The 23,730-nt window shown below is 38.3% G+C and overlaps 1 protein-coding gene across 1 annotated transcript in view; it reads left to right on the top strand.

Moving 5' to 3' along the window:
• Window positions 1-22,752, top strand: part of HAO1 (hydroxyacid oxidase 1) — a 124,560-nt gene extending 101,808 nt beyond the window's left edge. Inside the window, exons 9-10 of the mRNA XM_043884672.1 lie at window positions 22,368-22,442; window positions 22,568-22,752. Coding sequence (XP_043740607.1) covers window positions 22,368-22,442; window positions 22,568-22,597 — 105 coding nt within the window. The 3' untranslated portion in view covers window positions 22,598-22,752. The remainder of the gene's footprint in view (window positions 1-22,367; window positions 22,443-22,567) is intronic.
• Window positions 22,753-23,730: the final 978 nt, after the last annotated feature.

Below are 23,730 nucleotides of genomic sequence, written 5' to 3'. Positions count from 1 at the left end.
CTAGCTTCCAGAACTGTGAGGGAATAAATTTCTGTTCTTTTAAGGCATCATGTTTATGATCATTTGTTATAGCCATCCTAGGGAACCTAAAATACCTTGGGAGAGTCATATAGTGTTGTAAAAGTACAAAACATAATGAAGTATGTTGGATCTTTTTTGAGATCTGGTTTTAGTGGCAGAAGGGGCATTATGAGTCTGAAGCTATGGATCGTTAGTAATTTAATTCCTCAAATACAGTCTGAGTTTCTATTTAATCAGCAGCTGGTAGAACTTCTCCTTTTTACTAAGATGGAATAGTTATATTTGCCACTTTAGCTGAAATAACAATAAACAAATGAAATAACAACAACAGATGAAATAAATGAAAAGATGAATTTTTAAGACATTAGTCATCTGGCAATGTTGGACAGTGATACCTGAGAGATAGAAAATGAGAGTGGTGAGATCTGTGATTGGCCCAGTTTACTGTCTTGAGAGAAGCATGGAGGCAGAACCCAGGAAGAGCTTGGTGGATGATATGACTAGGGGAGACAGAGCAGAAAGTCTGCGGAAACCAAGGTGTTAAAAAGACAGAGTACCGGAGGGGAAAGGAATATATATGCATGAGAATCACACACACTGATGCATATAGCTCTAGTGCATTAATTTTCATCAAATGTTGTATAGTCTGCTTCAATGTACCACTTTTCACAGTAATTCATCAGTATTTAGGACTTCTACTCCAAAGATCCTTTGGCATGTACTACATGTGCTTCATCTGATTTCTACCTGAGAGCATACAATAAGCCATTATGTAAAGATTGAATGCAAAAGGAGAAGGCAGCAGAGGAGTGAGACGGTTAGATAGTATCAGAGACTCACTGGCCGCTAAGTCATATTCAGTCTCTTACAGCCACTGTGTGCTGAACAGGCCTCTGCTTCCTTCAGTTCTGCTGAATGAGGAGGGTCTGACCAGTCCTGGTATTTGTGATGAGGACCAGTGCATGACAAGAAGACCAGGACTTGAATGCGGAGAGGAGGAGGGAAAGGATTAGCAAAAAGCAATCAACTATCATATTAATGTGATGAAGTGGTGAAGTAGGAAAGAGGGAATGAATGTCTGGAGGTTTAGAGGGGAATACGCTTTTGCTCTTTTGAAGAAAGTGCTTTGGTGGTTTCTACTTAAGTCAATGGATGAAAGCAGAAAATGAATTATTTTTCTAAAATATTTCTGGAGACTGTCCTCTTTAGTGAATTTTAAAAAGTGCAAATAAAGAATTCAGGTTATTTGAGAGTTCTTATTTTTGCATGAACTGTGTCCATTTCACTGTTCTCTCAGTCTGAATTCAGAGAGATAACATAGACCAGTGTATAATAGGACTTCAGCAGACATTGAGTCCTCATGGTTTGGTTGAAACCATATTACAGTTCCCATAATTATGGGACTTTAGAAAATATTTCATTTGTTTCAGGTAACCCCTCTCAGAAGCAGAATTATAATTTAGAGTCTCAAGGGGGATCTCATCTATCTCATCTGTAAGTCGTAGTTCATCAGGTGGGTCTTTCCTCGACTCTTTGATCTAATGAGGTTTTTTTTTTTTCTGCAGTATTTTCTATTTCCTATCAGATTTTCTTATTGTTTGCTTCATGATGGATAGCTTCAACCCCTTTAGATTCCTAAACCAAAGCTGTCAGCTAAGGTCTGTAATGCTCAAATAATGAACCATGGATTCTTTTGTTTGGTGTGTTTCTCTAGGGTAGATCTGTCTGTAGAAAGGTTGACGTTCAAATGTTCGGAATGGACACAGAGAGAAATACTGAAGGGTACATCTCATCAGAACCACTGGAAAGGGAAAAATGAACTTACTTGAGTCTGGTGGTCATGAGTGTGCCCTCTTCTAGGAAAATTTGATCCTGAAAGTCATTTTCTACTAGGTATGGAGGCTATTTTCCAAGACCCTTTATACATACAGGTGGGGCAGTATTAACACATTATTTATATTAATAATTCAATGTTATCTCTCATAACTAATATGCTGCAAATATTGAGCTGACGAGCAGCTGTGTAGCTACTCATATCTGAAATAAACAAAGAGCTAGTGTCTGTGAAAAGAAAGAGCTCAATTCATAACAAAATTGCATATATTTCTAATATAGGAAATACAGCTACTTTGCAAAGTTCTCTCTAGGATAGTGGGAGATATTTTATACACTCAGCATTCACCAGTTCTAACTTTGCAAGCAGAATCTATTTCAAATATTTTAGGGATATTTTTTCTTTTTTGTTCTGTTTTGTTTTTGCTCTCCTTAAACTGGATGGCCGAGGACTGCCTTCTGGAGGTCAAGCACATGATTGACAGCTGAGCTCGGAGCTCTGGTCTGAGCAATCAGAAAGCATCAGGCAATGGTGCAGACAGGAAGAACAGGAACATTGGGTAGGAAAGGGCCAAGGGCCTGGGTTTGGCAGTCTTACCACATGTCAGAAGTGGGGTTTGAGGAGGCTGAAGATGAGGTGGATGGAAGCCAGAGAAAGACAAGTGATAGTGGGGGGTTCCGAGGGACATGGAGGGAATTGGGAGAGTGACATACAGAATGTTGGAACTCTGGGGCATGACAGACTCTTTCTGTTGGGTCTGCACGTAGAGAAACTGCCATGGCTCAGTCCTAAACTGAAGTCACCAGGCTGATTGAAGGAAAAGGTGGGAGGCATTGTTTCGAATATTCTGCCATTACTTTTCAACACCCTGGAGCTCTTTTGGCGGGTTCTCTCCATCCAGGTGTTCTCTCCATCCTCCCTTCTTCTGAACTCCAGCACAGCACAAGGTCACCCACATTGTAGCAATCGCCTTACTCCAAACTTTTCTTTCCGATTTTTCTGCTTTCCCCCAATCTGATTCCCTCTGCTCATGACCTTGATCCCTCCTGGAGCTAATTTGATGGCAGACTGTAGCCAGAGGTGTCGATAATGACTGGTACTGTCTTCATGTTTCTTCCTTCTTTGATCCCATTGTACTCTCCCTCAGAGAGTAAAGAGGGAATTCCAGTAAATTAGGCAGGAAAGAGGCCTTTCCTTGATTCTTTCAGATTCCAACTTACTGCTTTGTCCATCAGCGAGGACCAATTCCTTAGCTGTAGTTTAGGAAAAATAGAAGAAAGGATGGATATTGCTGGCAGCAGAGTCAATCAGAGGGGCTTGGTGGAGAAAGAAGATCAGTGGGGTTGGATGAGGGCTTGGTTAGAGAGTCTCCATAGACCAGCTTGAGGTGATAAACAAAATATTCTAAAGGTTTGGTAAGTGACTGAGGTAATTCCATAAACTAGTCCTGTTTTAATCTATGGCTTGAGCTAATGGATTTCTCCAGGATACTTTCTCTTTTCTATTTCTCTGTGAGTGTAGCCCAGCCTTCTGTTCTGCTAATGTTCATTGGTTCTGTTACTGAGTCTGGGATGGAAAAGGTTGCTTAGGTGTCAGCCAAGACACTCCCTCTGTTTGGGGGAGAAGAAGCTGCCAGCCCGACTATCCACTTCCTGCCAGCTTAAGGAGCTTATGACTCAGATTCAAGCAAAACACTGAGCTGAAGCAAAAAGAGAGGGAGGGAGCCTCAACTCAGAAGAAGGCTCCAGTGCCAAACTGCATCGCCGAACATTCAACTCAGCAGAAGCCATCATGCCGGAAAGTGAGGTGACTGTATGTTCATTCTCTGCTTTGAATACACACACACACACACACACACATTCACACAAGCTTCCTCCTCTTTCTCTCTCACAGACACATTTCTCCCTGATCAGGAATTCTGAGGCTATTGTACCTTCCTGTAAAGAAAAAAGCTACTTTCGGAAGCTGGGGTTATTTTTAAGCGTCTCTCAGGTTTCATGATAACAGAAAAGTCCCTACCAGAAAGAATGATTCAGCTGGTGTTTCCAGTTGTCCCTTCTTGTTGTGTGTCACCCTAGTTTCCATTCCTCATGGAGGGAGGTGTCAGGGGAAGACAACAGACATTCCTTGGAAATAACACGAAACCCAGACACTTGTGTTTTAAAGTCCTCTGTTTCCAGTAGCTTCCTGAATATTCTCTGGTGGCTGAGTGGCTGCCAGAGTTGACTTGCTGGTCATTTGGGAGGTGAACTCTATCCTGAGGAAAGGCAGGAGATGAATTAGAGACATCTCCATTCTTTCTCTTCCTTCCTCTTTCCATTACTTGTGGACATGTCCACACCACCACACCTCCCCCAGTTGTCTCTTTGTGAGTAAACATTACTTATTTCCCTCCAAGTGTCTTACCTCCATGTAATAAAGAGAAATGTATGATCTTTGCAGTTAAAACTATACCAAACTATACACTTTTCTGTTAAACATAATTTACAGTGTAACTACTTTATGTATATAGCATGCACAACCTTCCCATTCAAATTTTATTTATGTTACTGTCATTGAAGAAACCCTGAAAACTTTCACAGTCAACTCTATAGGACCAGATGCCTTAAAGCCCATTGGAAAGCTTTCAGATTCAGCTTGTTTCTAGTCTCATCTTACCTGGCATTACTGCTCCTTTTTAAACTGGCTGGACTGGTCGACTTAATCCTCCAGCCTGATTTAATCACTTCTCTCTTTGAAATCCCCTCTTCTAACCTCTGTCTAATCCTCAGTTCAGTTCAGTTCAGTGGCTCAGTCGTGTCTGACTCTGCAATCCCATGAATCACAGCACGCCAGGCCTCCCTGTCCATCACCAACTCCCGGAGTTTACTCAAACTCATGCCCATCGAGTCGGTGATGCCATCCAGCCATCTCATCCTCTGTTGGTCCATTCTCCTCCTGCCCCCAATCTCTCCCAGCATCAGGGTCTTTTCCAATGAGTCAACTCTTCCCATGAGGTGGCCAAAGTCTTGGAGTTTCAGCTTCAGCATCAGTCCTTCCAATGAACACCTAGGACTGATCTCCTTTAGGATGGACTGGTTGGATCTCCTTGCAGTCCAAGGGACTCTCAAGAGTCTTCTCCAACAGTTCAAAAGCATCAATTCTTTGGCGCTCAGCTTTCTTCACAGTCCAACTCTCACATCCATACATAACCACTGGAAAAACCATAGCCTTGACCAGACGGACCTTTGTTGGCAAAGTAATGTCTCTGCTTTTTAATATGCTGTCTAGGTTGGTCATAACTTTCCTTCCAAGGAGTAAGCATCTTTTAATTTCATGGCTGCAGTCACCATCCGCAGTGATTTTGGAGCCCCCAAAAATGAAGTCTGACACTATTTCCACTGTCTCCCCATCTATTTCCCATGAGGTGATGGGACCAGATGCCATGATCTTAGTTTTCTAAATGTTGAGCTTTAAGCCGACTTTTTCACTCTCCTCTTTCACTTTCATCAAGAGGCTTTTTAGTTACTCTTCACTCTCTGCCATAAGGGTGGTGTCATCTGCATATTGAGGTTATTGATATTTCTCCCAGCAATCTTGATTCCAGCTTGTGCTTCTTCCAGCCCAGCGTTTCTCATGATGTACTCTGCATGTAAGTTAAATAAGCAGGGTGACAATATACAGCCTTGACATACTCCTTTTCCTATTTGGAATCAGTCTATTGTTCCATGTGCAGTTCTAACTGTTGCTTCCTAACCTGCATACAGGTTTCTCAAGAGGCAGGTCAGGTGGTCTAACTCAGACCCATGTCCATCCATTATCTTTATTGGAGACGAAGGAAGAGGATAAGAATAAGGAGGGCAGAAAGAAAGAATCAATATATTAAAGTCTGAGGGGAAAGACGCCTGGTTATGTTATGTGATGTTCTTTGGGAGAGTCTGTCATTGACCTAAGGAAGGTATTATAGGTATCCCCTCCTGCCAATGTTCTGAAAAGCTCAGAAAGTGAGATTTATCAATACAGCAGGAGATTTCAATTCCAGTCAGAAAACATATTACCTTTATTCTGGAGTGAAGCCAAATTTTTCATGTCTGACAATGACAGTTATGGGGGAAGTCAAAAGGTAGTTTAGTGGGCATGGCTATGGTGAAAGAGGAAGTAGTTTAAAGAACTAAATGGTGGTTGCAAATTAGCCTGAGAGTTGTAGCTCTTTTATTCTTGAGGAATTCTCTTTTTAAAAAAGTAAAGCCATCATCAAAAGTCTATAAACAATAAATGCTGGAGAGGGTGTGGAGAAGAGGGAAACCTCTTACACTGTGGGAATGCAAACTATGGGAATCTCACTATGGAGAACAGTATGGAGATTCCTTAAAAAACTGAGACTAAAACTACCATATGACCCAGCACTCCCACTACTGTGCATATAACCTGAGGAAACCAGAACTGAAAAGATACATGTACCCCAGTGTTCACTGCAGCACTATTTACAATAGCTAGGGCATGTCTATAGACAGATGAGTGGATAAAGCAGTTGTGGTACATATTCACAATGGAATATTCAGTTCAGTTCAGTTCAGTTGCTCAGTCGTGTCTGACTCTTTGCGACCCCATGAATCACAGCACGCCAGGCCTCCCTGTCCATCACCAACTCCTGAAGTTTACCCAAACTCATGTCCATCAGTTGGTGATGCCATCCAGCCATCTCGTCCTCTGTCGTCCCCTTCTCCTCCTGCTCCCAATCCCTCCCAGCATCAGGGCCTTTACCAACGAGTCAACTCTTCGCATGAGGTGTCCAAAGTATTGGAGTTTCAGCTTCAGCATCAGTCCTTCCAATGAACACCCAGAACTGATCTCCTTTACTCAACTACAAAAAGGAGCACACCCGAGTTAGTTCTAATGAGGTAGATGAACCTAGAGCCTATTATACAGAGTGAAGTAAGTCAGAAAGAAAAACACAAATATCATATATTAACACATAAATATGGAATCTATAAGTATGGTACTGACAACCCTACGTGCAGGGAAACAAAGGGGACACAGATATAAAGAGCAGACTTTTGGACTCAGTGGGAGAAGGTGAGGGTGAGATGATTTGAGAAAATAACATTGAAACATATATATTACCATATGTAAAATAGATGGCCAGTGGGAATTTGATGTATGATGCAAAGCACCTAAGGCTGGTGCTCTGTGACAACCTGGAGGGATGGGGTGGGGAGGGAAGAAGGAGTAGGATATAGGCTGGAGAGAACAGATATATGCCATGGCTGATTCATATTGATATTTGGCAAAAACCATCACAATATTGTTAAGTAATTTATCCTCCAATTAACATAAATAAATAAAAAGAAAGTAGAACAAACACTACTAGTTTTATATGTATGCTCTTTTTTATTGAAATACAGTTGATTTACAATGTTGTGTTAATTTCAGATGTACAAGAAAGTGATTCAGTATATATATAATATATATACTATACATATGTACATATGTATTCATGTATATGTACATATCTACTCTTTTTCAGATTCTTTTCCATTAAAGGTTATTCTAAGACATTGAATAGTTCCCCGTGCTATTCAGTAGGTTCTTGTTTATCTCTTGAGGACTTCTGTTAAAGGATACTATAGATCTGAATTGTCCTAAAGACGGTTCTCTAGGTTCTCAAGGTTGTATCTTTGAACTTCTAAGGGCCCATCCATGCTGTTCACACAATAAGTCTTTTTCAAGTATGCTAACACTGTCTATCTGGTTACTATCCAGATGGAGGGCTAGTCTACCTCTTTAAGAAGACTCTGCATATCTCTGCTTTGACCATTCCCTGAGGACTTCACTTTAATTATATTTCCAGTTTCAGGGAAGACTCACTTGCCTCACGGTTGGTTTTCAATGAGGCACCATATAGTAAACAGCTTTACTTAGCACTTTGTTTCTAGTGACTTTTGGGTGAATATTTGATGGCTTACTATTAGTCTGCCAATTTTGTAGGCTGTAATATATTCCTTTGTCTGGTGTGGGTAGCCAGGCACTCAAATAGTGATTTAGAGTCAGTGGCTGAAATTTTCCAAGAAGCTTTGGTGTTTAGGTCAACTTCTTCTTTTACTTACAAAGTAGAATTAGTCTAATAATTCATATTGTTATTGATGAAAGGTACTTCAAATATATTTTAATACATCATTTCTTATTTTATAGATAAACAAACTAATAGACTGTTATTCAAACAACCGGTCAAATGATGAAGGAAGGCATTAAACCACATCTTCTCTATTCTAAGCAAATGAAAATGATGCGATTAAAGTATAGTTTAGTTATGGAGTCTAATCAAGAATATAGTTGCTTGGTCTTTGTATTTTACCATGGTCTCCCAGGAACCGATGGAACAACAGTCAGGGGAGTTAGACAATTTTATTATTGCTGCCAAATGTTTATGCCCAAAGTTCTTTATGTTCATTATGAAAGTTAGTAACAAAATAAACATTCCTGTGGTTACTATGGAGTTAGACTAAGATTTGAACAAATGCTGCTTGAAGGGATTGATCTAGCCACTTCAGATGTAGTTTCCAAGGTAAAGATTGTGGTGAGGATGACTCCTCTGAAGGAGTCGGCTCTTGTGAATACTGAGCTTCTAAGTTGTAATGTCATCTCCTACATTTATTCATTCTGGACAGTAGTCAGAAATGTTGTATAATTAAACTAGTTGATACCATGGATTCAAAGAAATAGTCTTTCATTTTCTTATTCCAGAATGATACAATGTGTACAAAATACTTCTATAGCAATTTGGGGGTAAATTTTTGCTTAGTGGTCAAATATGAATCAATCAAAGAAATATTCATTGAAAACAGGTTGGGATAAGGCTAAAATAATACAGCTTTAATTCAGAATTCAATGCAAAATTCATTTGATCTTGAGTCATGTTTAGTTAGTGCTTTTTACACAGTTAAAAGAGTTTTGTGATTAAAGTATGATGTTTAAAATTTAGCTTAATTTTGATTATAGTGTGCAGCCAGGATTACAAGGACGTATTCTGTGCCTTTGAATATTTTTCAGTATTTTGTTCTTTCTTTTTATGATGGATATTTTCTCTACAATTATTAAAGACGAAAGAAAGCCATAATCTTACTTGCTCTCTTGGTATTAACCAGGAAATGACTCTTCAAAGTGTGTTAGTAATTTTTACCTTGAACTCACATCATTTTATAGAAGGTGAAGATCTTTTAATCAGTTTTTATAATTGAAGATAACACACTGGAATGGCCAAGGGTTCATTTGTCGTAGGGTACTTCAAAGAGATAAAAGAACAATGAATATAATTCCTGTGAGTGACCATAGCTAATTAGACTACAGAGAGATTTTTTTCCCCAAAGTTAAGAGGTACTACATTTTCAATAAGTATATTTTCCCCCTGAATATACTGAATAATATAATAAGATCTGAATAATAGATTGGCTAATAGAATTTTAAAAAAAAAGCTCTCAGCTTAACATACTTCCGACTAACATGTAACCACAATACCACTGGGCATGAGTCATTTTGGTATTGTAAGTATTATGTCCTGTGTGTTTTATGATAACAATTCTAAGAGAACACATATTTGTGCAATATTTAGTCTGGGTTGCAAAGTAGATTTAATTATATTTTGTGGGACTTTTTCTCCTTTTCAAAGAGTAAAGAGAAAATGCTTGGGGTTGGTATGAGTAATGGCAACAGTAAATATAGTGATGAATATAGATATGAAAACAGTAAGTTTTGTATGATACAAATTTGTTTCTTATCAGTTCTTCCTTCATAAATGATCTATACTCTTCCTACACAAAGTTTTTTTGAAGACTTTTTTCCATAAGAAAAGCAGATAGAATTGAAAGTATAAGAATAATAAAATTATTATATATATAGTATAGACTTTAGTTATTCTATTATTAATAATAGAATATTATAGGAGTGAGGTAAAACTATTTCAGTTCTTCAAAGAAACATGAGATCAAAGTGAAGACAACAAAAATGCTTTGTAGTTATTATTCTTATTTTTTAATAGTATCTATATACTTGATACTCAATGTGTTGCTGTAAGCTGGCTACAGTCACATCTGCAGGGAGCTTGTTAGAAGTACAAAATCTCAGTCCCCGCCATAAATTCAGAATTGCATTTAACAAGATCCCCAGGTGATTCATATGCATGCTAAATTCCGAGAATTGCTGACATACAGAATTGCTTCCCCCCCCCACCCCCCCCTCTTTTTCGTAAATACCTGTGGAGGTAAACATTACAGAGTTTGATGATGTGATTAAACTCATGTTCATAGGAGGAACTTGTTTTCTCGATAGATTAGACTGTGTTGTTTCTGGTAAGTATTAATTTTCCCTTTGAAAATGTGTGCTTCCATTTCCAATATTCTGGGAGGTGGGTCATAGAGGATCTTGCTGTGATTTATGTCGGAGAGTGTTTTGCCTATGTTCTCCTCTAGGAGTTTTATAGTTTCTGGTCTTACATTTAGATCTTTAATCCATTTTGAGTTTATTTTTGTGTATGGTGTTAGAAAGTGTTCTAGTTTCATTCTTTTGCAAGTGGTTGACCAGTTTTCCCAGCACCACTTGTTAAAGAGGTTGTCTTTTTTCCATTGTATATCCTTGCCTCCTTTGTCAAAGAAACAAATGGGATCTAATGAAACTTAAAAGCTTTTGCACTACAAAGGAAACTATAAGTAAGGTGAAAAGACAGCCGTCAGATTGGGAGAAAATAATAGCAAATGAAGCAACAGACAAAGGATTAATCTCAAAAATATACAAGCAACTCCTGCAGCTCAATTCCAGAAAAATAAATGACCCAATCAAAAAATGGGCCAGAGAACTAAACAGACATTTCTCCAAAGAAGACATACAGATGGCTAACAAACACATGAAAAGGTGCTCAACATCACTCATTATTAGAGAAATGCAAATCAAAACCACAATGAGGTACCATTACACACCAGTCAGGATGGCTGCTATCCAAAAGTCTACAAGCAATAAATGCTGGAGAGGGTGTGGAGAAAAGGGAACCCTCTTACACTGTTGGTGGGAATGCAAACTAGTACAGCCACTATGGAAAACAGTGTGGAGATTCCTTAAAAAACTGGAAATAGAACTGCCATATGACCCAGCAATCCCACTTCTGGGCATACACACTGAGGAAACCAGATCTGAAAGAGACACGTGCACCCCAATGTTCATCGCAGCACTGTTTATAATAGCCAGGACATGGAAGCAACCTAGATGCCCATCAGCAGATGAATGGATAAGGAAGCTGTGGTACATATACACCATGGAATATTACTCAGCCGTCAAAAAGAATTCATTTGAACCAGTCCTAATGAGATGGATGAAACTGGAGCCCCTTATACAGAGTGAAGTAAGCCAGAAAGATAAAGAACATTACAGCATACTAACACATATATATGGAATTTAGAAAGATGGTAACGATAACCCTATATGCAAAACAGAAAAAGAGACACAGAAATACAGAACAGACTTTTGAACTCTGTGGGAGAAGGTGAGGGTGGGATGTTTCAAAAGAACAGCATGTGTCTTTTTGAATTATGATTTCCTCAGGGTATATGCCCAGTAGTGAAATTACTGGCTCATATGGTAGTTTTATTTCTAGCTTTTAAAGGAAAACTGATTCATTCTTATTCCTTAATTCACCATATCTCTATGCAGTATATTGTGCATAGAATGTATTTTGCCTTGGATACTATTTTAAACATTGTAAATACTGAGAAAGGTAGATAGATCTGCACCCATGAACATGAGGTTGACAGCTGTAAATAAAATGAACAATAAATGAATGTTAACCTCATATAATGATGTTTTATGAAGAAAATAAAACTAAATCAAGAAATATTTCATTTATATTTTCAGTCATCTATTAATTAGTTCTTTCATAGAGTAAATATTATCTGATATATAAGATAGCTATATTCTAATTTTTAAGAAATACCAGAGAACAAGATTTTTGACATCAATCTGAACTAGAAACATTATATTTTCACTTTAAAAATGGTGGTAAAGAATTATGTGACTTATTGCCTTTCCTTTATTAACTTAATGCAATATTCTTGAATGAATAGTCATGCATATAGTTTATGAGCCTTTGGAAGATGCCCTAGATAATCTCTAGGAACTAGCTAACTTCCATTCACTCAAGATAAATCATGCTAAATACATATGATTTCCCATTTTGTTAGAATCTCTGGAGAACAGAAACTTCCATGGATAAAATGCAATTCAATTTTTTCTATTACAGCAATACATCTGACTGTGTGTGTGTGTGTGTTCATTCACTCAGTTGTGTCTGACTGTTTGCAACCCCATGGACTGTAACTCGCCAGACTCCTCTGTCCATGGAATTTTCCAGGCAAGAAAACTGAAGTGGATTGCCATTTCCTACTCCAGGGGATATTCTTGATCCAGGGTTTGAACCTGTGTCTCCTGCGTCTTCTGCATTTGCAGGCAGATTCTTTATCACTGATGCTCCTGGGAAGCCACATCTGACAATATCTTTTGCAAATACATGGTGGTTATGGCATGTATTGAGTGATAGAATTGTTGATATTTAGTGATATTTATTTTAAACACATGTCTACTATGTGTTATAAATAATTCTGTAATTTTCTAATAGAATGTGACTAGCTAGTCTACGGAGAAGGCAATGGCACCCCACTCCAGTACTCTTGCCTAGATCCCATGGATGGAGGAGCCTGGTAGGCTGCGGTCCATGGGGTTGCTAAGAGTAGGACACGACTGAGCGACTTCACTTTCACTTTTCACTTTGACACATTGGAGAAGGAAATGGCAACCCATTCCAGTGTTCTTGCCTGGATAATCCCAGGGACAGGGTGGTGGGCTGCCGTCTATGGGATCACACAGAGTTGGACACGACTGAAGTGGTTTAGCAGCAGCAGCAGCAGCAGCTAGTCTACACTCTTACCTATTGGCTCAATGTTTCCATTGATAATTCTGATAGAGTTTTAGAAGTGAAGATACATAAGTGGGGTGCATAACTGAAAATAAATGACAAACCTGATAATAAAAGTGATACCAATTGACAGAGACACACTGGTCCAAAAGCAGTGAAACAAAATCAAGCAGAAACAAATTTCAAGGTCTGTTTAGGTTCATAATATCAGCTGCATGAGAATGAGCTGACTTGGCTACAGTGCAGATGGCAAAGTTCTGGGACTTCCATTTGATGACAACCATAAAATAAGCCAATAGTGTTATGTAGCTATTAGAAAAATACACTGCACAATTGTTGAGTTGCATTAATGAAATATTGTGTCTAGGACAATAAAGGGGATAGAAAAAACAATTTTATCAAATACTGTTCTAGTGTGATGACTTATGGAATAAAGTGTCAAAATCCTCCCATTATACTTTAAGCCAGACTTTTCCAATCAGAGTACATTCAGAGGACAGAGAATTCTGAAAATTAAATCTTTTGAGACAAGACTGAGAGAATAAGGATATTTTTCTGTAGGAGAAAAGTCCGAGAAGATATATGCAGAGTTCTTTGGTCTACATGGGAAGCTTTCATGTTGAAGAGGCCAGAAAAAATTTGGTGAACTAGAAAGTTAATCTAAAATATTAGTGTGAAATTAAATGGATGAAGATTTTTGTACAAGATGAGGAATAAAATAGTTATCCAAAACACATCTAACATGTGAGGAAGAACCCTTTTAAATAGAGTCATTTAATCCAAAATCTTTATCCCAGAGTGGATTTTGGGGTCAGATGGCATACCAGTTATTTACCATTGCATAAAAAAGCACTGTGGAAGGTTACTGCAGCCACAAAATTAAAAGACAATTACTCCTTGGAAGAAAAGCTATGACAAATCTAGATGGTGTATTAAAAAGCAGAGACATCATTTTGCCGACAAAGATCCATACAGTCAAAGCTATAGTTTTTCCAGTAGTCATGCATGGATGTGAGAGTTGGACCATAAAGAAGGCTGTGGTGGTTGGTGGTTTAGTCGTTAAGTCGCGTCTGACTCTTGCAACCCCTTGGACTGCAGCCCACCAGGCTCCTCTGTCTTTGGGATTCTCCAGGCAAAAATACAGGAGTGGGTTGCCATTTCCTTCTCCAGGGCATCTTTAGCACCAAAGAATTAATGCTTTTGAACTGTGGTGCTGGAGAAGATTCTTGAGAGTTCCTTGAACAGCAAGGAGATCAAACCAGTCAATCCTAAAGGAAATCAACGCTGATTGGAAGGACTGGCTGGAAGGACTAGGTGCTGAAGCTGAAGCTCCAGTAATTGGGCCAACTGGTGCAAAGAGCCAACTCACTGCAAACAAATAAACAAACAAACAAAAAAAACCTGATGCTGGGAAAGATTGAGGGCAAGAAGAGAAGGGGGTGACAGATGATGAGATGGCTGGATGGAATCACTGACTGAATGGACATGAGTTTGAGCAAACTCAAGGAGATGGTCAAGGACAAGGAAACCTGGTGTGCTGCAGTTCATGGGGTGGCAAATAATTGGACACAACTTAGCAACTGAACAACAACATTACCCCCAAACTTAGTAAAAACAAATTTTATTACATTAATTCTTTGATGGGTCAGGAATTCAGAAGTGCTTCACAGGCAGTTTTCACTTGGGGTTTGTCATGTAGAATTTTGGTTTCCTCATGGTATATGCTCAGTAGTGAGATTGTTGGGATTATACACATCTGAACCAACTGCAATCATAAGAAGTTCTGTATTGACTGAATCCTAGGATTGAATGTCTAGGATGACTTGCTAACCTGGCTGGCAGGTTTTGTTGGCAACTGGCTGGAAGCTTGGTTGGGGCTGCCAACTGGAGTATGTACACATGGCCTTAATTTCCTCACTTGATGGTTGCTTCAGGGTAGTTGGACTTCATACATAGTGATTCAGGAACATCAAAACATGTGTCCCAGTGCACAAGAGAAGCCACATTGCCCCTTGTGGTGTAGCCTCAGAAGATATGCAGCATCACATTTTCAGCACTGTAGGTGTATTTGTGAGTCAGAAGCCTACATGGATGCAGAAGAGGAGAATACAGATCCTGTTTTTGATGGAGGGGCTTCCCTAGTGGCTCAGATGATGAAGAATCAGCACGAGACCCAGGTTCGATCCCTGTGTTGGGAGGATTCCCCTGGAGAAGGAAATGGCTACCCACTCCAGTATTCTCGCCTGGAGAATTTCATGGCCAGAGGAACTTGGCCAGGTCCATGGAGTCACAAAGAGTTGGACAGGAGTGCCCAAAATTTGTGGACACAAAACTGCCAGATAACCTCCTAAGTAACTTCCAACTTGGAGTTTCTGATTTTATGAAACTATTTGGCTAGCTGGTAAGATTTTAAGAAAAATAGGGAATTTTTATATCTTCTTTTAAAAATTCACAGTTGAGAGTTGGGCTTTCTTGAAATTATTCATTGGTGTTATCACATGAAAGATTTTTAGATTTATTTTTACATACACACTGGGGATATTATTAGAAATGTAAAACTACAATTATAAGATCCCCCAAATAATTCATTTGAAATTATGACTATAAATATGTAAGTAATGCTCTAAAGCAGTTTTATAAAACAAGAGAGTTTGACTAGTTTAGGTCAGTGGAAGGACCATGATTAGACAGACATGTAATTGACAAGCTCAGAAAATTTGGGGATTCTCTGCTAGTCTTATTGAATAGAAACAGGTACTAGGAATTAAAAAAAATAAGTGAAACTTGACTATAACCACCGTGTTTGGTGACATGAACTTGGGGTATTGTGTTTTGTAGGTCTATAGAGCTATGCTCATGAGGATGAAAATCTAATCCTTACCAGAATTTCAGTTGAATAACCACTGAAGACAGTGTATATGTGCTGATTCCCATCACTCATCTTGTTAACTCCTAAGACCCAGCACTCACTATTGTTTGCATTTGCCCTCTAGAGTTTGGTGTGCCATTTGGGGTCTCCTGAGATCTGATCTGGACACACCCTTATTTTACTTCCACTAGTATAATTAGATTATAGCATTCTGTCCACTTCCTAATGGCATCAGACCTCAGACCCAAATCTGGCTTTGTCTTGGTTTTCTTACTAGATGCTGACAAACTTACCTACTCTCAAGCAATAGGCTGGGCTTCGCCTATTTTAATTTACTTTTCTGAGGTTTTAGCAAAGGGATTTATACTTAAAAAAAAAAAAAAAACACCAAAAAAACTAGAGGAAGGACATCTATGCTTTCCCAGAGTAGCCTCTAAGTAACTATAAAATTTTGATAGATCTAATCATTATCTTTTCTTGATATTTCCTCCCATTCTTTTTCTCTTTTCTTACAATGAAAGAAAATAGAAATGGAAATTGAAGACATGCTTTCTCCAGCTATTATTTTCCACATTGATTCGAACTTTCATTTTCTTCTTCCATAATTGATTAGCACTTGTTGGGAATATTTCCACATATAAATCTGTTACTTTATTGTTGCATGTCTAAGTAAAGAGATATTTTGTATCTCCCAAAGTAGATTCAGACACCATTTTCAAAAAAAGATTTTATTTAGCAAATGTGATCTGCTATTCTGTCTAGCAAATACTCTGTGTGTTGACTTCAGTTTTATTTCAAATCCAACCTCCATTCACCAGACCAAAATAAGAGATCTCTGTGTGACAAGAAGCACCTACTACAGCTTGCATTAAAAAAGAAAAACCAAACCAGATTCCTTTATATCATGAAATATCAGTTCAAACAGAAGTGCCTCTTTGTATCTAAAATGTGAAGAATTATAAGGGCCAAAATGGCAGACATCAATGGCTCCACGTATGGGAATTCATAAACAGTACTTTGGATAAAATAAAATGCTTGGTTTCAGGGATTGTAATGCGACTCTTATTTCATTCTTTATCTTTTTTTTTTTTCCTTTGAAAAATGAAAACAGGCTTATTTACAACAAAACTGCCAAACAATCCTTGCAAAAGTACAAACCTGCTGTTTCACCAACACACGTCCCAGTGGAGTGCTTGTGCCCCAGGCTGACTTTAAACTGCTTCAGACCTTTCATGTAAGGCCCAGTTTGTGGTAACCCAATTGTGTCAGATGGATTAACCCATCTAGGTATACACTCAGTGCTCAGGCCAACATTTGGCCAACGTCTGCAAAGTCTGGTCAAATAGATTATTTATTTTTTTTGGAAACTGAAGCAGAGATGAAATATGGTTTGAGTTTTTACACCAAAGTTTTCCTTGAAAAGTCAGAGTTTACTGCTGTAATATGTCCAGTGATGGAATAAGAACGCAAAATAAGGCAGCCTGTTCTTCAGCAATGTATGTGCTGTTTTTATGGCATCAGTGGTACATATGCTGTATTATTCTTCATCCATTACTGGCAGTTAGGATCATTCTATCACCATAGCCAAAAGAACGTCAAAAAAGTGGATGCAGAACAGGTTCTCATGAGGTCATTCTTGCGCAGCAAGTTGTGGTGCTGGACTAGACTCCAGAATGACTACCAAAGGATATTTGGTTACTTTGGAAAGGTTAACAGTTTGCCATTTCATTGCCCCAGGGCATCTGGTTATGAACCCAAAACTTGAGTTGTGGTGCTCATGGCAAGAGGTAATTGCTAAGATGAGAACAAATGTTAAAACTTCTCTTACTAGAAACAGTTTTTGAACTGGTGGTAATGTAAACAGAATGTTTTCAGAACATTTAGATGAATTGAAGAAACAACAAGAACAACATGTTAACTTTCACATACTTTACAAGAGATTAGCAAGAAGTCTAATCATATTTATCCATGGAAAAAGAAAAGAAAAAGATTTTTTTGAACAGTGGCAAATAAGGTCCTGACAAATTTTTAAAATTCTCTGAAAAAGAATAAATCTTTTTTGCAGAAAATTAGCGTATAAATAAAGCACATATAGTAAGAAAGAAAACAACAAATGTGAAAAGCAAGCAAACCATTATCCTATATCAAATGAGAATTGCTTATATATATATATATATACACACACATACATATATCCGTCAAAGTTTTTATACATATATATTCAATAGACGGTACTTTAAAAATGTGTTTGTGTGTGTGCTACAGTTAGGTCTGATTCTTTGTTATCCCATGGACTGAGGCCCACAAATCTCCTCCATACATGAAATTTTCCAGGCAAGAATACTGGAGTGGGCTGCCTTTTCCTACTCCATGGGCTCTTTCCAACCCAGGGATCGAACTTATGTGTCTTGTATCTCCTGCATTGACAGGCGGATTCTTTACTACTATGTCACTTGGGAATCACTTAAAAAATAGGTGGATCTAATTTTATACTATATCTTATGCATTTTTTTCATTTAATAAAATATTTTTCCTAAGTACATTGTCTTTGTTGGTTATATGGCATTTCATCACAAAGATACAGAGAATCCATTTTTTAAAAAAAATAATAACCTAAGGTTGAATATTTTTAAAAAACTTAATAAATATTAGTGTGGTAAGCAAGTTTGTAGATCAAGCTTTACATAACTACTTGATTTTTCTCCTTAGGAAAACATTCCTCAAAGTATAAAGCCTTCAGTGAGTCTCCACTGCTAATAAGATAAAGACAGGTTTTCTTACTCTGGCCTGTATTTCCCTTACTCTCTAAACTCTAGCCACATTGGCCAGACTGAGTTCCCCCGTGAGGAGAACAAGGAGCAGATCTGATTGGAGCAAAGTCAATTCACAGTGGTTATGAAATGTGAGTGAGAAATAAATCTTTGTTGGTTCAAACCACTGAGACCTTAGAGTTATTTGTTACAGTCACATAGGAAAGTTTACACTGATTGATACTCTGGCCTTTACATTTTACATTCCCTTCTTTTCCTTGTATTATTTGTACATGTTACTACATTTACCAGCTACTTCCTTTCCTTACCTAGTAAACACTTCCTTATTCAAAGCTTTATAGCTAGGTGCACAGTAGGAAATTTTGCCAGAAATCTGGCACTGCTCAACTTACCTTTAGTATGGCATTTTAAAATTCATATAACTATATTTCAGTGTTTGTCAAAATTGTGATTTATATTGTTCTCTTGTTAGTATAGGGCTTCGCTGGTGGCTCAGATGGTAAAGAATATGTCTGCAATTTGGGAGACTTGGGTTTGATCCCTGGGTCTGGAAGATTCCCTGGAGAAGGGCATGGCAACCCACCCTAGTAGTCTTGCCTGGAGAATTCCATGGACAGAAGTGCCTGGTGGGCTACAGTCCATGGGGTTACAAAGAGTCGGACATGACTAAGTGATTAAAAAGCACACACTTGTTAGTATATCTATTTTTTGTAATGTCTGTCCTGTACATAAACACTGTGAGAAGTAGATATCTTACAATGTGCTTGGGACATAGCAGATTCTCAATAAGTCATTTGCATAATGAATGAATAAATGCCAAGATAATTTCTAAACTTCATCGTGGTCTTAGCCCAATTGATGGCCTGAAAGATCTCAGACCAAATTGCACAAAAGTGGCAATTCTCTATAATCTGTATAAACAGATTCCCAGTTTTAGAGGCAAAAAGATATCATTGCTCATTGTTTTAAATTTAATTCTAAAATTTTTTTCTAAAAAGTTTCATTGGCTATTTATACTTCTAGTTGCCTATGCATTTTCTATGCACAATGTGAGTTGGATTTCTATGCTTATTGAGAGGGCACTTAATAATGTAAAATAATGGGTAAGTTCAACTTTGTCTGCTCTGTAGACATTGAATGCTCTCTTTTGATCTCTGTAGTCGCTCCTTCCTCTGAAAAATTCTAGGAGTGGCAAGTTGACTGAACTTGAGACTATTAAAGAATATTTAATCAATATTAATTAATATATTTATAATATGTTTGAATGTTTAATTAATATTAAATATATTAATATTAATTAATAAGAAATTTTAATTACTATTAAATATTAAGTGAACAATGCAAAAAATAGAGGAAAGCAATAGAATGGACAAGACTAGAGACCTCTTCAAGAAAATTGGTGATACCAAGGGAATATTAAATACAAAGATAGGCAAAATAAAGGACAGAAATGCTATGGACCTAACAGAAGCAGAATATATTAAGAAGAGGTGGCAAGAAAACACAGAACTACACAAAAAATATCTTAATGACCTGGATAAGCATGATGGTGTATTACTCTCCTAGATCCAGACATCCTGGAGTGCGAAGTCAAGTGGGCCTTAGGAAGTATGACTACAAACAAAGCTAGCGGAGGTGATGGCATTCCAGCTGAGCTATTTCAAATCCTAAAGGATGATGCTGTGAAAGTGCTATATATGCCACCAAGTTTAGAAAACACAGCAGTGGCCACAGGACTGGAAAAGATCAGTTATCATTCCAATCCCAAAGAAGGACAGTGCCAAAGAATGTTCAAAATACAGTTCAGTTGTGCTCATTTCACATGCTATAAAGGTAATGCTCAAAATCCTTCAAACTAGGCTTCAAGAGTACATGAACTGAGAATTTCCAGATGTACAAGCTGGATTTAGAAAAGGCAGAGGAACCAAAGATCAAATTGCCAACATCCGTTGGATCATAGAGAAAGCAAGGGAATTCCAGAAAAAGGTTTGCTTCTACCTCATTGACTATGCCAAAGCCTTTGACTGTGTGGATCACAAGAAACTGTGGAAAATTCTGAAAGAGATGGGCATACCAGACCACCTTACCTGCCTCCTGTGAAACCTGTATGAAGGTCAAGAAGCAACTGTTAGAACTGGACATGGAACAATGGATTGGTTTCAAATTAGGAAAGAAGTACGTCAAGGCTGTATATTGTCACCCTGTTTATTTAACTTCTATTCAGAGCACATCATGCAAAATGCCAGGCTGGATGAAGCACAAGCTGGAATCAAGATTGCCTGGAGAAATATCAGTAACCTCAGATATGCAGATGATACCACCTTAATGGCAGAAAGCAAAGAGGAAATAAAGATCCTTTTGATGAAGGTGAAAGAGGAGAATGAAAAATCTGGCTTAAAACTCAACATTCAAAACCCTAAGATCATGGCATCTGATCCCATCACTTCACAGCAAATAGATGGGGAAACAATGGAAACAGCGACAGACTTATTTTCTTGGGCTCCAAAATCACTGTGGACTGTAACTGCTGCCATGAAATTAAAAGACACTTGCTCCTTGGAAGAAAATCCATGACAAACTTAGACAGCATATTAAAAAGCAGAGACATTACTTTGCAGACAAAGGTCTGTACAGTCAAAGCTATCGCTTTTCCAGTAGTCAGGTATGGCTGTGAGAGTTGGGCCATAAAGAAGGCTCAGTGCTGAAGAATTGATGCTTTTGAACTGTGATATTGAAGACAACTCTTGAGTTCCCTTTGACTGCAAGGAGATCAAATCAGTGAATCCTAAAGGAAATCAACCCTGAATATTCATTGGAAGGACTGATGATGAAGTTGAAGCTCCAGTACTTTGGCCACCTGATACGAAGAGCTGTATTATTGGAAAAGACCCTGATTTTGGGAAAGATTGAAGGCAGGAGGAGAAGGGGACAACATAGGATCATATGGTGGATGGCATCACTGACTCAATGGACATGAGTTTGATCAAGCCCCGGGAGATGGTGAAGGACAGGGAAACCTGCAGTTCATGGAGTTGCAATGAGTTGAAATCGACTGAGCAACTGAGCAACAACAAATCAGCTAGTAATAAAGTAGCATTTTGATTCCCATTCTACTAATTTTCCTTCTTCAGTGTCCTCAGAAATTCTTCAAGGAAGTCTACATGACTTGTAGAACAAGATTTGGACATTCTAGAGTCTATGGCTATGAAGCCATCCTTAAGTCATCGATTCTTTTGAATCCTGACACAACACATCTAACCTAGATATGAATCTCCCTGCAAAACTAATTAAACACAGTTATATATACAGACTCGAAGCCATAGAAATTATAGCCCAATCCCAGTATAGCCTAAATTTGTTTTTTTACCCTCTCTGGATGCAGAGAATTCAAAGTGTGAATAAAAACTCATTCAAAATAAATTTATCCATGCTCTGTGGTTCCTACCTCTCAGCAAATTGTGTCCTTTCTTTCCTTAAGGATTCATTCTATATATATGACTTATGAAAGGATTAGTCCTCTAATTATTTACATTTTTAGCCTTGTGACATAGATTCTGTTCTAGATCTGTGGCAAAAGTTAATTTCACATGCAGTCTGCTTCCTAAGGAAAATGCTAATGTTTTTGGTTATAAAATGTATTACCTATACCTCCTACATTTGATCCTAACACCTGCCTGAAAGTCCCAGTGGAACACCCTTCGCAATGCTGACCTTCATGTTGCTCTCCAGAGAAGAAAAGGAAACTTTTCCCTTGTATTTTTTTTTTTTTTTTGGTCTAACCCTTGTAATCTTTTCCCTCTATAATTTAGCTTGGTTCAAATAATTGCTCTGTTTCATCAAAGTAAACAGAATTTCCAGATTTAGGCTATTTGCTCTGTTATACAGATATATTGAAAGAATTATTGATAAATACCCCCTATATATTATGCGTTGTTGCAGAAAGCAGATACCTGTGGAGAGGAGCGACACCAGAGTCCATCAGAGTCCATCAGAGTCATTCAGCTGTCTCAGAATGTGAGTGAGTTTGCCTGCCACATCACAAACACAATATCATTTGCTTCAGGTTCGATGTAGTCCACAGTATATTACTGCTCTATGTACCACACACGTGTGTCACAGATGATTGCTTTTCATTTCAGAGCTCAAATGTAATAAATTCAGCACATTAATATTTGGTAAAGGCGTGCTGCGATTCATGGGGTCACAAAGAGTCGGACACGACTGAGCGACTGAGCTGAACTGAACTGAACTGAAGCGCTGGGAGGCTACTATGGAAAACCATCACTCAAGTTCATCTAACTAAGCAGTGGTGATTCCATTGCTACAAAATAAACCTTTGTCATGCCTCCTCCTCAACCTGACAACACTTTTTTTTTGTAAGACATAAATCGAATCCACACACTAACATTTGTTTACAAGCTGTGCAAAAGAATTTAAGGCTTTGGATTTGGTTAAAATAGACATTTCAAGGAGATATTCTACTAGTTATATGAGCATGTCCTGGATTTCTTTTTTCCCTTTGTTTGATTTTATTTCTGTTTTATTGAATTCAGTGGAAGACATTCAAATTATCAGCAGGAATTTCAGTGCAATCATTATGTTGATGGACCTGATGTTAGAGGCTTGGAAGAAAGTCTGATTTCTGTACTTGACCAAGAAAGGAGACTCTTAAGTGGTGGGGTGTTTGAAAAAAAAATCAAATCAAGTTGGAAAAACTATCATAGACACTCCCATCCATCCTTTAGTTAAATCCACCTATTTTCTTCTTCTTTCTCTCCCATTTAGAACTTATATTCCAAACTTTATCATTTCAGTAATAACCTTGCCAGTACGGCACCTACTTACTCTTCTTTTACCATTAGTTAGTTAGTTAGTTGAGTCACTCAGTCGTGTCTGACCATTTGTGAGCCCATGAATCGCAGCACGCCAGGCCTCCCTGTCCATCACCAACTCCTGGAGTTTACCCAAACTCATGTCCATCGAGTCGGTGATGCCATCCAGCCATCTCACCCTCTGTCGTCCCCTTCTCCTCCTGTCCCCAATCCCTCCCAGCATCAGGGTCTTTTCCAATGAGTCAACTCTTCGTATCAGGTGGCCAAAGTATTGGAGTTTCAGCTTCAGCATCAGTCCCTCCAATAAACACCCAGGGCTGATCTCCTTTAGGATGGACTGGTTGGGTCTCCTTGCAGTCCAAGGGACTCTCAAGAGTCTTCTCCAACACCACAGTTCAAAAGCATCAATTCTTTGGCGCTCAGCCTTCTTCACAGTCCAACTCTCACATCCATACATGACCACTGGAAAA

The sequence above is a fragment of the Cervus elaphus genome, chromosome 23 (assembly GCF_910594005.1).
Source record: "Cervus elaphus chromosome 23, mCerEla1.1, whole genome shotgun sequence".
Classification (NCBI taxonomy): Eukaryota; Metazoa; Chordata; class Mammalia; order Artiodactyla; family Cervidae; genus Cervus; species Cervus elaphus.
The sequence above is the reverse complement of the archived record's forward strand: the minus strand, read 5'-3'. Positions and strand labels throughout refer to the sequence as shown.